Source organism: Macaca mulatta, chromosome 5 (assembly GCF_049350105.2).
Source record: "Macaca mulatta isolate MMU2019108-1 chromosome 5, T2T-MMU8v2.0, whole genome shotgun sequence".
In the NCBI taxonomy this organism is placed as follows: domain Eukaryota; kingdom Metazoa; phylum Chordata; class Mammalia; order Primates; family Cercopithecidae; genus Macaca; species Macaca mulatta.
The window spans coordinates 54483246-54501185 of NC_133410.1; the positions used below are offsets into that span (position 1 = coordinate 54483246).

Below are 17940 nucleotides of genomic sequence, written 5' to 3' on the forward strand. Positions count from 1 at the left end.
GTTTTAGTTTTGGATCCATGCTTTCCACTGCAGTTGAAATGAATATGCAAATGCTAAGGATATATGATAGAAACTTCTCTGTCAAAAAAGAAGAGAGTCTATCAGAATATAACCAGTTTTTGCATCTTTTGTCTTAGTGGCTGCGGTCATTGCAACTGGTAGACGCTTCTTCCATGACAGAGACATTGTCATCATATTCTTTCTATGATTATATATGTATAAAGATCACATTACTGTATATTAAAAATCATGCTTATTACTATTGGTTTTGGTACCACGCCTACTCTTGAATAAGTCAAGTAAACCGCCCAACCCTTGGGCATTAAGCCAGCAACTATTCTATATGGAAGGATGTAGTATCTGTAATGAACCTGGCTGCATTTAAATTAACCCTGTCAAAGAATACGGTGCACTTAAGTTTCAATAGTGTATGCTTTTTAAAAGAAGAACCCACTACAGAAGAATCAACAAAATGACTCTTCTGGATCATGCTTTTACTACAAATTATAGAGCCCCGTCCATGGTGTCAGGCACAACCCAAAGAAATTTCTGAATGGGAATAATACTGGTGAACAACTTTTCCAATGTATAGAGCCTATCAAAAAATCAGGGAGCTAAAATGTTTATGTAAAATCTTAAAAATGTATTAATAGAAACTGCCAATTGTCAAAATGCAACAAAAAATAGTGGCTATTCAAGCTATGTTTCACAGATCACATGGCTCTAGGTTACTCTAGCTATTAAAGGAGGGTGTACCCTCATTTGAAAGAAAGCTGCACACATATTCTAGATGAGTTAAGAGTGTATCCATGACCTGGCTAACTACAACATAATTCATTTTGGTAACTGAGCTCTGAGCTCTGCTAGGAAACTGGGAAGAAAGTTTATACGAGACACACAGATAATTCCATTTGTGCAAATAGTGCTAATAAAATGTGGCTTCCTTGCACTATTAAATACCCCAAATCTTGCTTCATCTAGACGGCATACTACTTATTCTTCTTCTGCAGGCTGGGGTGCAGTCATGCAGTCATCGTTCACTACAGCCTTAAACTCCTGGCCTCAAGTGATCCTCCTGCCTCAGCCTCCCAAGTAGCTGAGATTACAGGCATGAACAACCACTGCCAGCTAAGATGACATTAAAATCTTTAAATGCATCTAGAAATAAAACGTAGGATTTATGACAAAGGTAACAATGCAGTAATGTGAAGAAAGGATGATAATCTTTTTTCACAAAATGATGTAAATGGTGCTATTCGAATTGCATATCCACACAGGAAAAGAATATCGGGCCCACCAATACCTTACAGCATATACAAAACTAAATTTCAGTCAATTGCAGATCTAAATATAAAATCTAAAACTAACAATCTTAGAAGAAAATATAAAAGAATGCATCCATCACCATGGAGTAGGCAAAGATTTACTAAACAGAACACAAAAAGCATTAGCAACCAAATTTTAAAACTGGAAAAATTGAACTATATTAAAATTCATGCTTGGTGTCAAAAATCACCATTAAGAAAGGGAAATATCAATCAATAGAAAAGGATGATATTCATTACAAATATTATCTAACAAAGGACTTATACCCAGAATATATTTTTGATAAAACTCAAAAATTAATGTGAAAAAGACACACAAGTAGAAAAATGAGCAAAAAAAATCTGAGGAGCCATTTACAAAAGAGGATACAGTATGGCTAATAAGCATATAAAGTGCTCAACTTTACTACTCATCAGTGCAATGCAAATACAACCACAGTGTAATAATTCTACCGCTACAAAAGAATGGCTAAAATAGAAACAATGGGGAAATAGCAAATGTTGTTGAGAATGTGGAGCAACCGCTCTGAAAAAGTGGCAGTATTTATAAAAGTTGAACATCATTATATTCACTGGCCCAGGAATTCTAGTCCTAGATAAACACGCATTTGTTCCAACTAAAGACATGTCTAGAATGTTTAACTACCCTAAGGGTACTATTCCCAAACTGGAAATGACAAAATGGCCAGTAATAGTAGAATTGATTAAAAAAAAAAAGGGGGGGGACATATTTAGGCAATACAATATCAAACAAGGAAGACTATAAAGAACCGTCAGCTATACACGAGGTGGCTGAAACTTACAAAGAGTGAGTGAAAAAAACCTGACACAAAAATAATACATGCACTATGATTCCATTTATATAAAGTCTGTCAGAAGTCTAGGTAATCGTTATTTTTGGGACGTTGGAAGCGGGTACTGGAAGGGGACAGGAGGGGCGGTTCTGGGATACAATGTTCTTTATTTCCTCTAAGTTCCTGTTATCTGGGTTTCTCCAGTTTGTGAAAAATTATTCAGATATACCCAAATCAAAAAGTTAAAACTTAAACAAATAAAAATAATAATTGCAATGGATCACTTTATTTAAAACCAAGGAGGTCACAATGAACTCCTGTCTCCCCACCCCCTAACCCCTGCGCACGCAGACGCACAATGAAGTGAAACCTCATTGGCTGGGATCAGTGACGCACTTCTGAAAGCCGCAGCTTAGCACCATCTTTTCCATCTCCTGCTCGTCTGCCTTCCCGCCATCTGGCCTCCACGAGATTCAGCCCGGTGGTGTTAGCCCCCTGGACTTGATTCCTGAGGCAAACAGTGTCCCTTAAGGTCGGCAACAGCCTCTTCTGGGTTCACTGCAGTCCAACCGGCTCCCTACCCGCCGCCATTATGAACATCCGCAACGCTCGGCCAGACGACCTGATGAATATGCAGCACTGCAACCTCCTTTGCCTTCCTGAGAACTACCAGATGAAATACTATTTATATCATGGCCTTTCCTGGCCCCAGCTTTCTTACATCGCTGAGGATGAGGACGGGAAGATTGTGGGCTATGTCCTAGCCAAAATGGAGGAGGACCCAGATGATGTCCCGCATGGCCATATCACCTCACTTGCCGTGAAGCGTTCACACCGGCGCCTCGGCCTGGCCCAGAAGCTGATGGACCAGGCCTCTAGGGCCATGATAGAGAACTTTAACGCCAAATACGTGTCTCTGCATGTCAGGAAGAGTAACCGGGCAGCCTTGCACCTCTATTCTAACACCCTCAACTTTCAGATTAGTGAGGTGGAACCTAAATACTATGCAGATGGGGAAGATGCTTATGCTATGAAGCGGGATCTCTCGCAGATGGCAGATGAGCTGAGACGACAAGTGGACCTGAAGAAGGGCGGGTATGTGGTCCTGGGCTCCAGGGAGAACCAGGAGACCCAGGGCAGCACACTTTGTGGTTCTGAAGAGGCCTGTCAGCAAAAGAACCCGGATACCGAAGAAAGTGGCAGTGACAGCAAAGAACCTAAGGAGTCTGTGGAGAGCACCAACGTCCAAGACAGCTCAGAAGGCTCGGATTCCACCTCCTAGAGCATGCTTAAGGTATTCTGTCTTCCCTGCCCTAGTACCTCCCTCTCCTAAATCCCTGCATCCATCCCCCCTTGGCCTGCCCAATTCCATCCTGTCTTATCCCATTCTGGCCCTGCGAGGTTTAAATCCACCTGGTGACCTTAGGGAGAAGTTAGAGTGAGTTGAGGGAGACTCATTGCACGCTGTTGAAAGTGAAATACGATACTAACTCATGCTGAAAGTAGATTAATTTCAATGAAGAAACAAGCATTTATCCCGCTTTCTGGGCATGAGTTGTATTTCAGGGTAATCACGTAGTTGATGGAAGGCATTTTTTTCTTTATGGAATTCCAGTTAGTAATAATGATAGAAATATAAAATCATCATTTTGCAACTCTTGATGAAATAATGGACCCAGCCAAGAGTCATCAGTGGCTAATAGCGTTAGATAAAAGTTGGAGCACTTTGTAGTGATGGATCAGACTGACAATACTTGAACTCAGTGTAGTCCGTCTTCACTAAATGTGGAGACAAATACTTGTCTCCTTATGCAACAGGAAGTGCACAGTACTACCTATGAAATATTCTTTCCAAAAGAAAATTATGAGATCTAACTACCATTTTACAGAAAATAGAGGGACTTGTTAAACTATACCATGATGCAAACCGTCAAATCCAGAATTAGAGGTTTTTACAAAACAAATGACCTGGTTTCTTCACAAATAAATGGCACTGAAAAAAAAAAAAAGGATAAAGCATTTTCTATTAAACTTTACAGATACGTTAACTAAACTCAACTGTTATGGACATTGTTTGGATACTGATTCAAACAAACCATGTATAAGACATTTTTGAGATAATCAGGCAAAATTTGAACAGGGATTGTATTCTAGTAAGGAATTATTAATAATTTTATTAGAGGAGCTAAATGGTATTGTATTATTATGTTTAGAAAGTCCTTATCTGTTAGAGATACATACAGAAATAATTATAGCTGAAAGACTAGGATGCCTTGGATTTCCTTTAAAATAGTCTAGCAAAAAAGAACAAGATTGGAAGAGGGAAAATGAAAGAAGAATGGCAGTTATTGTTGGGTTGGGAAATGGGTACTTAGGGGCTTCCTTGTGCCATTTACCCTTTTGAATGTGTGGAAATTAACATGAAAAGTTAAAGAGCCAAAACTTTTTTTTTTTTGAGACAGAGTCTCGCTCTGTCGCCCAGGCCGGAGTGCAGTGGTGCGATCTCGGCTCACTGCAACCTCTGCCTCCTGGGTTCAAGCGATTCTCCTGGCTCATCCTCCCAAGTAGCTGGGACTCCAGGAGCCCGCCACCTCGCCCGGCTAATTTTTTTTTTTTTTTGAGACGGAGTCTCGCTCTGTCGTCCAGGCTGGAGTGCAGTGGCGCTATCTTGGCTCACTGCAAGCTCCGCCTCCCGGGTTCACACCATTCTCCTGCCTCAGCCTCTGGTGTAGCTGGGACTACAGGCACCCGCCACCAAGCCCGGCTAATTGTTTGTATTTTTAGTAGAGATGGGGTTTCACTGTGTCTTAGCCAGGATGGTCTCGATCTCCTGACCTCGTGATCCACCCGCCTTGGCCTCCCAAAGTGCTGGGAATACAGGCATGAGCCACCGCGCCCAGCCTAATTTTTGTGTGTTTAGTAGAGACGGGGTTTCAGCATATTGGCCAGGCTGGTCTCGAACTCCTGCCCTTGTGATCTCCCCGCCTCAGCCTCCCAAAGTGCTGCGATTACAGACGTGAGCCACCGCGCCCAGCTCTTGTACTTCTTAATACACACTTATGCTAATACTAAAAAACCACTAAAACTTAAGTTTTAAAGGATTGGTATGTTAGAAACAACTTAATTGTAGTAATATAATACTACAGTATTTCTTCCAGCAAAGAACTTTGTATCACCTTAGGAGTTTCTAGGGTCAGTGAGCTATTGGCAGTTTACAGGCTTTAACATCTTAATCTAGTCACCTTACCCTTACATAGTGTGAAAGGCAGCAACTTTCTCATGGCAAAATCTCGTCATAAATAGTGTATTCTGTATATAATTTCAATGTGTGCTATTTGATTAGTCATTCATAAAAGTATTTATTTGTCAGGCATTAGGCTTGGCGCTGAGTATACAGCAGTGATCAGAACAGACTGACGTTTATATAGCATGTAAGAATAAATGGACTTTTTTTTGCATTTTAATGGCAAAACCCAAACTATAGCACACTAATCCCATTTTATTTTCATTCAGTTACAGTTCAATAGGTTATAAAAATTTAGATACAGTAAGTCTTTGGTAATTAGAAAGAATCTGTCCTCAGAGGAGGTTTTGCATTTGACTTTTAATAACCTGAAAGTTTCACAATGACTGATTCATTTGTTCTAATGCTAAAATAAAGGCAGCAGAACAGTCTAAAAGAAAAGATGAAATTAAAGAAAACTTGATGCCTTGAGAAAGCGTTGTCAAATTTACACCTGGCTTGTTAACCCTGGAGGGTTCTATCAAGACTCTTTGAATCAACAGACCGTTTTAAAAAAATTTCAACTTTCAAATTCCTTCATAGGACTTACACAGTATTGATCTCATCTTTGTAGTTACTTGCTTCTCTTCAGTGTTAAACTCTAGCTGAGAACAGAGCTAATCAGAGGTGGTTTTAAAACCATGTATGTATATACATATTTTATATATATAAAGCCATATATATAAAACCATATATATGTATTATGTACACACACACCTATAAAACTTTGATGAATTCAAAAGCACTTAACATCTGCTGTGAGAAACAAAAATAATTGCCACTCTAGTAAAAGAAGAGAGAAATAATAAATAAGAAAATTCATTGTTGTGTCACAGTTATAAATTTCAGCATACAAATTCAAGAATAATTGAACTGTCTTTATGATACTGTAATTGAACTTTATTTCTAAGTTGAAGGAAATGTTTCCTGGACTGAACTTCACCCTCTTTCTGAGTTGTTATCTGCTGAGACATATTCAGTGGCCGCATCTAATCTTTGATCTTCAGGATTCACTTCTGGGTCTTTTCCAGCCGGAGGTCTCTTACCATTTTGGTAGCAAGGGTGTATGAGTATTAGTCTGCACAGGCTAACTGGTCTAAAAATTAACTTCCAAGTCTCAATAACTTAACCCAGTAAAAGCTTATTTGTCACATCATAGTACGATGTGGGTCATCAGTGTGATGGCGATGTGGAGTGGAGGGAAAAGATGGACCCTACTCCATGGAATCATTCAGGGATCCATTTAGAACAGGGATTCTTAATTTTCTGTAGCTCCCTTTGGCAATCTGGTGAAGCAGAAAAATGTTTTTAAAAGATGTAAAAATTTCATCAAATTACAAAGGAAAACAATTGTTGATATACAGTTATCAAACTTTTTAAAATATTTTTGTTATATGTGGTTTTTGTTGGCATATTGAATAGCCTAGTAACTATTACTTCAAAGTAAATTTTAGTATAAATGATATTTAAGATATCTTAAGTATAATGTGATATGAAAATACCTATGATTTTTATTGGTGACAAAGTCTCAAGTATTGCTAATACTACTGTGCATTGATTCCTATGTTCATAATTTAAAGAATTGCCAGACTTCAGTTAGAAGTTGATGCAAATTACAGAGTTGTTTTTGTTCCATATCCAAGGTCATGGTTCTCCTACATTTTATTAAATAGATCCCAGGTTAAGAACTCCTAATTCAATGACTCTTGTCATTTTTCTAGAATCATAAGACCTTCAACTGGTTCATATACATTCAACTAGCAGATGAGAGAAGAGAATGTATATAGTGGTTCATAAAGGTTTTAAAAGTCAAGTCTTACCCAACTAACTGCAGGGGAGGCTATGATATTTAGTTTAGCTTTGTGCTCAGGAAAGAAAAGGAGTTCAGTAACAACACAGCATAGTATCTGCCACAATAGGAAACATCCTAGTGGTGCTCTGGACTATGAGAAGTTTTGCTTTCATGCCTGGTTAGGGGCATGGGATCATACAGCTGCTCTCACTCCATGACATGGCCCAGGGAACTCTGTTAGGCTGTCTGAGGTTGTCTACATAAACGCCTGACATATATTTCTTCTGCTGTTTCACAAATGGGCATGGAAAACGATGGGATTCTGTTATCTTGCTGCCATTATGCCTCTAATTAAAACCTGGAACAAATGACCCCTCTCCTCTGAAGTCCCCCAAACTGTGTAAATCTTCACTTCCATCCCATTTAATGGGGATTCACCAGCACATAGGTCTACCTCCCTGAATGGGGAAGGGCTACATTGAAGAAAGAAAGAGCAGGAAAAACATTTAAAAGGCTCATACCGGAAAAGTACTATCCTTCTATAATTGTGGTGCTCCCTCCTGTGGAGCTGGAGTTCAAATACCTATAGAAAAATGTCCTAAAAAATATTTTTCATTTTCTCTCTCTGTACTTTTGGATTTGGGAACAGAGACAGAGTTAGAAGTGGTGCTGAGCAGGACAGTTGGTGAAGAACTGGTTGATTTCATCTGAAAAATGGTAACAAAAATTACTCTTAACCCTATGAAAAGGCACTGTTTTGCAGGTATTAATTCTAAGCACTGTTAATGATGTGTTTCATTTATTCCTCATAATAATCCTGTGAGGTAGGTACTATTACTCCCTTTTGTGGTTAAGGAAATCATATCACAAAGAGGGCTGCATGTTACACAGATAGTGGAAAACAAAGATGCAAACTCAGGTGGTCAGACTCCATGATTGAGAGGATTAAATGAGTCAATCTGTGTAAATTGCTAAGCACAACTCCTCACACACAGTAAAATAGTCCATAAATTTTGGCTCTTAATATAATCGATAGTAAGAGTAACTTTTCAGGTTCTCCTCTTCTCCACGGTAATCAAATAATAAAATGTTGTGTATGAGCAGCAACAGTTTGCAGTCTTGGAAGGGAAATGCATCTTAATGATTAAAATAGCTTTCACTGACAAGCTAAATGTCAAAGCATTCAACTGAATCAACGCTCGTCAATGGCAGTGTTTCTAGGGAGCCATAGCAATGAAGACAGGTCAGTTCAAAACATGCTGGGTGAGGCAGGAATGTCATCAAACTGCTGTTTGTTTCCTGACAAGAAATATGTGGTTGATGATTAATAACAAAAATGAAAAAAATGCAAAATCTTAGCGTTTTCAATTGAGCTGACAACATTGAGTTAAGTAAGGTTACTTCAGTGACTCTCCCTTTCTGGTTTATTGTTTGTGTTGCTAAACTGTCATTTTAACAAAAAGTAGTTAAATGTTCACATGAGCATTCACTGAAATAGACTGTTCTTAATTTTATCAGACAACTAATTATAACTGTAATGATATAATGAAATATGGAAGAAACCTACAGACTGACAGGTCTGGTAAATTCCTAGTATAACCTTACCCCAGATATGCCAAAAACCATAGATTTCAAATGCAACTGCACTCTATGAAGATAAAGAGGGGTTTGGGAAGAGATAAAATATTGTTTTGAAATACTAATCAGATAGATGCCATTTGTTGAATTATTTATAATCTCTAACAATGTCACCTTTCAATCAGTGTATGATGACTGAAATGTAGGATGTAGGATGACTGAAATACTAACTTTTTCAGAAGTAACTGATAAAAGCAGAGGTTTTTCCTAAATTTTGTACTCTCTGCTCTAGTATATGAAATCTAATGAGCTTTATGGTACAGGAGGTTAGATAGAATATTTAAAATTCTTTGAATGGGCAATGATTCAAAGAGCCAGCATAAAAGCCTTTCTGAAAATACTCTACAATGCCATTTCTATAGATAAATATCGTTAGAAAATTATGGGATTTTTTTAAAGTAAAGCCATAATATTCTCTTTCATGTTTATAACACCATATCGACAAATAGCATGTATTTGTCAGGCTTCCCTAGCCCACCTTTAAGAAAACCTGATAATGTAAAACTTTGAACTTAATAAGCTAAGACATTGAGGACTTGGACTGGGCACAGTGGCTCATGCCTGTAATCCCAGCACTTTTGGAGGCCAAGGTGAGAGCATTACCTGAGGCCAGGAGTTCAAGACCAGCCTTGAAAATATAGCAAGACCTGATCTGTACAAAAACTGAAAAAAATTAGCCAGCATGGTGGTGTATGGTGGTGAGTGCTTGTAGTCCTAGCTACTCAGGAGGCTGAGGCTGGTGGATCACTTGTGCCCAGGAGTTTGAGGCTCCTGTGAGCCATGATTGCACCACTGTGCTCCAGTCTGGGTGACTGAGCAAGACCCTGTCTCAAAAAAAGGACTATAACACTAACATTTTAAAGGGAATCTTTATGAAAAATACCTATACTCTTAAACAACAAAATATCCTATAGCCTTTATTACAGTGTTACTTGACTTCTTCAGTTTAATTTCTTAAAATTTTCAAGCAGTATTTACTGAGATAACTAAAACAGCTATATAATGTTTTTATATAACTTCTTTTGCATGCCTGTATTAAAACGAAAAAGGCAATGATGATAGTCTTTCTGGCCTATTCCTCCATATCTTGTATCTCTTTTGTTATAACAAATATACTTTAAAAAATAAGATTTTACATAATATTACCTCTTGCAACTGGCTTCACTTGTTATTCTGGCAACAGAATTTTCTATAACAATGATTCTGTACAAAAATGCTTTTTAACTGCTCTGTGCATAATAGTCAACCTCAATCCCATTTACTTCTGTGCATATGATAGATGGGAAGGTACTCAGTAAATCTTTATTGAATGAATGAATGAATGGATCTCTCAAATTATCCATATAATTTTTTTAAAGGAGAGAAAAATAATGTATGTATGATACTACTTCCTTTTACCTGATGTAATTAGGGTACTTTAATTTGTGAATAAAGAAACATAATGGTTATTTTGGTTTCCTGTCCAGGTCTCACAGAAAGAAAATATGACTTATAGAGTAGGACACATTGCATCTAACTTATCAAGAGCTAAAAAGGCCTTTCATTTCTTTAGAATTGGAATAAATTTTCTTTGGAGTGGAGTAGGATGGGATAGAATTTAAAGATGACAAGGAAAATTATCTCAGTTTCTTTATTTTAAAATAGGTTCTTTGGTGGTAAATCCCAGTTTTTTGGTGTTCTTTCCGTCCCTTTCTCCTGGCAGAAACATCCTGTAGATGTCAGGAAAGGTTCATGTGTTCTTACGGCAGGGAGGAGAGAGAGCCCCAGATCTGCGTGTGGCCTTTGTGTAATCATCTGAATTCTCACTGACTTCCATGGAGATATATCTAGTCCAAACTAGTTACTGAGTTTCTTTATCTGCTACTTCAGTCTGTCATTAACTAAACCAGTATTCTTTCAGACTTGTCAGAGCTTATAGCTCTCCCTTTCTCATTTGTTTTCTTCTCATTTTTCAACAGCATTGCAGGTCCTCATGTCTCAACCACATCTACCCTGTGAACCCTGGCTTAGTCTGTCTGCTCTGCAGCATCTGCTGTGGGGATCATCTCACAGTGACCAAAATGGCTTCTTACTCTCAACTCTAAACAACCACCTTTCACGTATCCTGCTGGGATCATGAAGGAATACCTGGACACAAGAGCTGCTGCACAACAGCCAACGAAGTTTGAGACCTGCCATTACAGAACCTTTCTTGGCCTACTCACACGGTGCTGCCGTTTTATTGTTTGTAGTAGTCCTCTGTTGGGTGTGGTTATCCTGTTTTTCTCCTTTTAGAATGATGAACAGGAAGCAGGGCAAACTCTTAAAGCTTTCCAGCTTTCAGTTTTTTGTTTTTGTTTTTTTTAAACCATTATTTACCTGGGTTTTCATCCATATTTTTTTGCCATTATTTTACCTGAGTTTTCATCCTTGAGGAGGTGAGCTAGTCAGGACCATGAAGTCAGACCTTATGACCCCTTCCTCCTCTTTCCTGGAAGAAGTATTCTGTTTCTTTTTCCTTTCTCTGGGAACTCCTCCTTTATACTATTCCCCCACAACCTTTTTTTTTTTTTTTTTTGAGGAGGGCATCACTTTCCCAGTGGGAAAAGGTGTTAAGTTAGGGGCTTCTACTGTACAATCAGAACTTGGAGATTTTAAGAGAAGGACAAATGGTAATTAAATTGGAATCTCTAATATGCTTGTTTGTGTTAGTTTTTTTGGGATGATGTCACTTGGCATTTATTGAGTACCTGCAGTGTTCACACACAATGCCAGGGCCTTCATTAGTAATATATTTAACCCTTTAACCCTCTCAGCAACCCTGTAAAGTAGATATTATTATCCCTGTTTTACATATGAGGGAACTGAAGCTCAGAGAAGTGAATTAAATATCCAGGATCTGAACCCAATTCTGTTTGAATTCAAAGCCAAAGTTCCTTCTACTTTCCTGTTCCTACTCTTTGAATTTTATTTATAAATGTGTTAAAATTTTAGCAAAAATGGAGAATCTGCTGTTTAAAAATGTGTTTGCTTAATACATGCCTACTGTATGTCAATTGTGAATATATAACCTACAATTATAATCTACTTTTATTATTTTTCTCTAGTAAAAATAAGTGAAGACAAAGTACTTTGACCTCTGCAATAAAAGTCACCAGATAAATCCAGAGTTATCATTACTTAATGTTGTTTTTATGTTCACTGAATGTGAATTACCAAAGTATATAACATTTTTCATGTTTAAACTTTTATGAAAACTGTTGTGTATTGATTTAAGTCAAAGCCTGGACTTTATCTGGTGACAAGAGGTAAGTCTTTTCTGTGTAATCATCATTAGCCCTGCTAAGCACTTCTTACAGATCTCCCCCATTGCACTCTAAGAATGTCTACCTAATGGTAAATGATTGCCTGAGGCAGATATAAAAGTTTTTCCCTACATGAAAGGATTTACCATTTCTTGTGCTAATACAGTATGATACAGTCTATCTTTCCATCTTTTCCTTTTTCTTTTTAATTTTCTATCTCCATGCTAAATTATTTTATTCTTTCCTCTCAACCATGTGTTTATCTCTTTATTTTTAAATATTACAACCTTCTAACATCTGTCTCCAGGGCAGCATAATCTTACTGATGAAATATTCCGTGTTTTCCTTGAGCTTTTGTCAATATGTCTTTGTGTTAACAGCTTAGCAGATGGAGAAACAGAAGGAGCAGCCTCAGCTTACCTGAATGGTTTTTCTCCAGCACCAGGCACATTGACTTGCTGTCTCTAGTAACTTGATAAGAGTTGGAGCAATTGGCAAATGAGAAATGATATATGACTTCTGCAGTGTTATTACTAAAATAATTGGCTGCATTTCTTTGTTATCATTATATCTTCTTTCCCAGTCTCGTACCAGGAGAAAGCAGAATTATAGCACTGTCTGGTTTGGGCTATCCCTGTTTAGATAATAAAAATAAAATAAACAATAATACTAACATTGCTTTGGGCATAGATTAGCATGTTCATGATGGTTCCAGGATAGTAGTAGTGATTTAGCAGCAGCAGTGGCTTTTTGAAACACAAATTGTGGGAGCGTGTGGCACCATTTTTTTCGTAATAGCATTGTTCTTTTTACACAGGAAAAGAGTTTTTTTTTTTTTATTCTGAATGGACTGACTACTTTTTACTGAAGCACAGTCCTAGAGAGAGCAAAGCAAGGCTTTGAAGCAAGGAGGAAAGATAGTAATGGTGTGAATACCCTGGTACTAGCTATATTTTATTCACTTGCAGCTTTAAATAAACTGGATGTGCTCAGGTCTGCTAGCAGATTATTTAAAGATAATGATCAGGACGCTAAGTTTTCTTTGGTTAAAAGAAGAAAACTTGTGAATGAAGCCTGTGAGTTCCTAGTTAGAGTCTGTGTGGGTTTCCCTTTGGAGATAAGAGCAAGAGGCAAGAGATGACCATCTGAAATAAAAATAATGGGGTGTGTGGATATATGGGAGAAATGGGGACTAGTAGTGGGAATTAGTCCAAAGCCAGGAAAATTTAGGATGGATCCAGATTGAAACACTGGAAGGAAAGTTTTCTTTATTTTTTATGTGCAGCTAAGTCATTTGGGTATTATGTTAAAAATGCAGACTCTTTTTCAGTATGTCTGGTGGGGCCTGAGTATCTGCATTTCTAACTAGTTCCTACATTGCTCATGTTGCTGGTCCGGGAACCACACTTTGACTAGTAAGGGTCTTAAAGCTCATCTCCAACTCTTAGACTGGGGTCCAAAACACCTGTGACTATCCATTAGGTCATTTTATAATGGATTAGACCCTAAATAATTCAGATTCCCCATCTTAAATACACATTTACATAAATCCTGTTTGTCTTTGAGATTGTGTCTTGATGGCCTAATAATTTCAATAAAAAGTTCATTAAAAATCTGTACAACAAAAAAGTGTGTGTGTGTGTGTGTATATATATAAAATATATCGATAATCAACATTTTATCTGTTAGGATGCTTTGATATAACAATTTTGCCTCATTGGCTTCTAGGCAAGTGAATGGTGTATGAGATTTTTAAAAATTTCACTTCTAACTCTCACTCAATTTATTGTGTTCATTGGTTGGTAAATTAGCTCAGACACAAATTGTTTTCCATGCTGACATTTGACAGGATTTGAAAAAGACTACTGAGTCTTTTTTTTTAATTTTAAGGAGTAGCAGACCTATGTGTGGGTTCAGGTGGTCTAATAGAGATTTTCCATCCAGGGATAAGAATTTCTAGCCCATTGTTTCTCAAAGTATAGTTCATATGCTTATTTATTCAGAATCACCTGGGTGCTATGTTAAAAATGCAGTTTCTTTGTCTCTGGCTCAGACTTACAAAATCAGTCCTGTATTTTTAACAACCCTGCAGGTGATTGTTTTGCACACTGTCTTCTGAAAATCACTGATCAGTACAAGGCATTGAATTCTTCATAAAGGTAATATGAAGGGAGCTTTTTTCCATGGTAATACTCTCCAGACAAATTAATTCATCAAAAGAAGCAAATAATTCAGAGCAGATATAACAAATTTTTATTATAAAACATGGGAAAGGGTGAGGTGGTATATGGTAACTGTTCACTTTCTGTAAACTTAAAACTTCTAAAAATAATTTATAAATTAAAAATATTTTTAAATTACATAAATGTGAATATTTGACACACATTTTTCCATAAGTATTTTACAGAAATGTGAGATCATGTGTGTTATTTTTTGGGCTTTTTTGGTCATTACTTTCCTCCTCATCCTTTCTTTTCAAGCAAACCATAGCTACAACTTGGCAATGGCGGTATACAGCAAAAGCCTGAAGGATGAGAACATTCACAAATGACACCATGAAATTTGTCCCCATTTGTTTCCGGAACAGAAATCTCAAATACTGCAGTGTCTTATTAGGAACCAGACACCTAGCATGTCTGGAACCACATGTCCTTCCATGCATGTCATTAGCTTCTCATATCCCATCACCATCTGGGCATCTTGAGTTAGAACTTTTAAGAACACAGTACCCAGCCAAAATCCAATGAAACAGACTAAGTGACTTATCAAGATCCTTTTTCATATTAATACTTTTTCCTAGACATGAATGCTGCTTTTGAAATCTAGAAAGACACAGATCATTTCCTTGAGGTGCACTTGAAGGGTTATTTAAACACCATGTTTCCTTATTAGGGCATGGGAATTACATTTTGTGAAGTTCTGGGGAAAAAAAATCTTTTCATTTTAAATCATACATATATTGCTTTCCTAACCAAAATTAAGATAGATTTCACACCTTTGGAATATTGTCATCACCTCAACTGCATTTTATGGAAGCTTACCTAGAGAACACAGTCTTTAGCAAGTTGAGTGATTTTCACAAGTGGTGGTTCAATAGAGTGAGAAATCACAGAGTGAGGAGTCTAACAGCTGAAATTTTAGTCCTAGTTTGGCTTATTACCACCTGGATGTCCTCTGGCACATCAGTTTTCTCATTTACAAAATAGAGATAAAAACTTTTGTGCTTTTAGGGTTATTGTGTAATGAGTTAGTGTAAAAAACAACTGCATTGTAATTTGTAAAAAGAAAAATGTTACTGTGAACATGTTAACTTTTTAGACATTTTTACCCCTCAATTTAAACTGGTATAGAGTAACAGTGATCTTTTTTTGTTTCCTCTGTAATGGTCCAGGAAAGAACCAGTGTTTCAGAGAATTTATCATCAAACAATAACTGTGTCAAGCAATGACAAATATATGCATGTATGTGGATATTTTAAGGGATAAAATACGGAGAAGGTGAATTCCTGTAAATATAGCAGGCCAACTTTCTATACATTCATTTAAAAAGAAAAGACTCAATAAAAGTTATCTTTTACTCTCTATGACCTAAGCATTCATATGTAATATATTTTTCATGTAAAGCAAACTGTACTTAATCTCCTATTTACATGGTTTTGAGTAAAAGAAATTCACACACACACACATACAGTGACCAAAATTTTTACATATTCAAAAACTAGTAAACTGGCCGGGTCTGGCGCCTCATGCCTGTAATCCCAACTAATCAGGAGGTGATGTGGGAGGATCCCTTGAGGCCAGGTGTTTGAGATCAGCTGGGGCAGCTAAGCAAGACCCCAACTCTTTTTTGTTTTATGAGATGGAGTCTCGCTCTGCCACACCCAGGCTGGAGTCCAGTGGCACAGTCTCGGCTCACTGCAACCTCCACCTCCCAGGTTAATTCTCCTGCCTCAACCTCCCGAGTAGCTGGATAGCTGGAACTACAGGCGTGTGCCACGATGCCTGGCTAATTTTTGTATTTTTAGTAGAGATGGGGTTTCACCATGTTGGTCAGGCTGGTCTCAAACTCCCAACCTCAGGTGATCTACCCGCTTTGGCCTCCCAAAGTGCTGGGATTACAGGCATGAGCCACCGTGCCCGGCCAAGACCCCCAACTCTTAAATAAATAAAACATTAGTAAACCATGATAATACATTAGGGCAAGCATCTGGCTGGTTTTTCATTACCAGAACTCTAAAGAGTGTTAAGTCTCATAGTCTGGCTTTTATTCCTGAAAGCTGGTACACAAGTTAAAAGTTTGACTGTTTGTTAAATAACAAATCTTATAAAGAATTGTGAAAAATCATGTACTCTCTTGTATAAGGAGGCTTTTAGGAAACAAATATTTCTAATTGCTCCTTTGGCAATCAAGACATTTTTGCATCCTGGGACAGTGTCACTTAGTAAGATTCCCAGTGGGTGAGAGGTAGATCTCTTTTGTAAAGTGGCAGATGGATTAATGTGAAAGAAAGGTGAGAAAGAGGCAGCCCCATAGAACTGCTCTTAGGCAAATCACTTTAGAAAGGCATACATATGGAACTTGAGAATGCAGAATTTGAGTTCCTTAAAATTACTTAGGTCTGTGTAGTCCTTGAAAGGCAATAATCAAATATATATTTTTCAACATTTAATACATGTTCTTTAATTTTGTTATCTTCCTTATAATTGTTGGGGGTGGGGTAGATTAAGCTTATATCCAGTAGGTATTTAAGCTGAAACGTCACAGCTTTTGTGTGCCTAATTAGCATCATTGCCTCAACTGCATTGAGTTAATAGGTGGTAGCATCACAGAGGTTAAACTCATTCACTTTAGGGTATACCTAGAGTTACACCCTAAGGTACCTGCTTTGGAAATGTTGAAATATGTAATTGCGTATACCTTCCTTTATAAAGATAGCAACCCTATCAAAACTAAATCCTTGGCAGGCTAATAGGAGTGTCATGAAATAACCTGAAATTGTCATTGGTCAGCAGATGATAGAAATCTGAATTCAGAGTTAGAAAACTGGTTTAGGAGTGACAGTGTACGAAGGAGAAAATTGTCAGCTATTAGAAAGTCAAAGATGCTATTTTTATAAAAGCAAGGTGAAAAAAAGACTATGACAGTTGTATTGGATCCTTTCTTTTCTTTGTTCAAGAAAAAACGTATTTTTAATTACTGACTTGAATTTTATTTTCATAATGTAAAGTAGTTTTTATAATAATTGGGTACCCTGAATAATTAAAACAGACTGTATTTATAGATTAAATTTTTGCATGCTGTACAATTCTTATTAAAAGACATTTGGGTCAGTTTTGCTAAAAAACAGAAGTTCCTGTCTTTAATGAGGAAAAAGCATAATAGTGGCTTAAGTTAGAATGTAAAGCTTTTGGAATCACCCCGTAATTCATGGCTTATCCCTGAGAATTCAAAGCTTTATAAATTATAAATCTTTTCCAGGACACCATACACACTGTCTTAAGTCAAATAGTGCTGGGCTAAGCCAAAGTCGTAAATGAATTCTTCACTCATCCCTGGTGCCCAGTATTATTTTTTTCTAGCTTACATTATACACCCTGGCCAAAACTAGAATTCCTTCAAAATAAGCCACACTGCCATATCACCTTTTCACTTCCTTTTCTCTTTCTGCTACTTCTTCCCACAGTTAAATCTATCAGTCAATGAAACCTACATTATAGCTGGTAATAAGCAACTTTTATAAATTATTAATAACTGGCAGACTTGCTCCTATAAATAATATTTAAATTTAATTCAAATAAACCTCCAATTGGTTGATTAAGCCTAC

General features: G+C 37.3%; 1 protein-coding gene across 1 annotated transcript; it reads left to right on the forward strand.

Moving 5' to 3' along the window:
• Nucleotides 1-2539: 2539 nt before the first annotated feature.
• Nucleotides 2540-10840, forward strand: NAA11 (N-alpha-acetyltransferase 11, NatA catalytic subunit). The gene is made up of 2 exons (NM_001193901.2): nucleotides 2540-3413; nucleotides 10791-10840. The coding sequence occupies exon 1, from the start codon at nucleotides 2712-2714 to the stop codon at nucleotides 3399-3401; it is 690 nt and encodes a 229-aa protein (NP_001180830.1). The 5' UTR covers nucleotides 2540-2711; the 3' UTR covers nucleotides 3402-3413; nucleotides 10791-10840.
• The last annotated feature ends 7100 nt before the right edge of the window (nucleotides 10841-17940 follow it).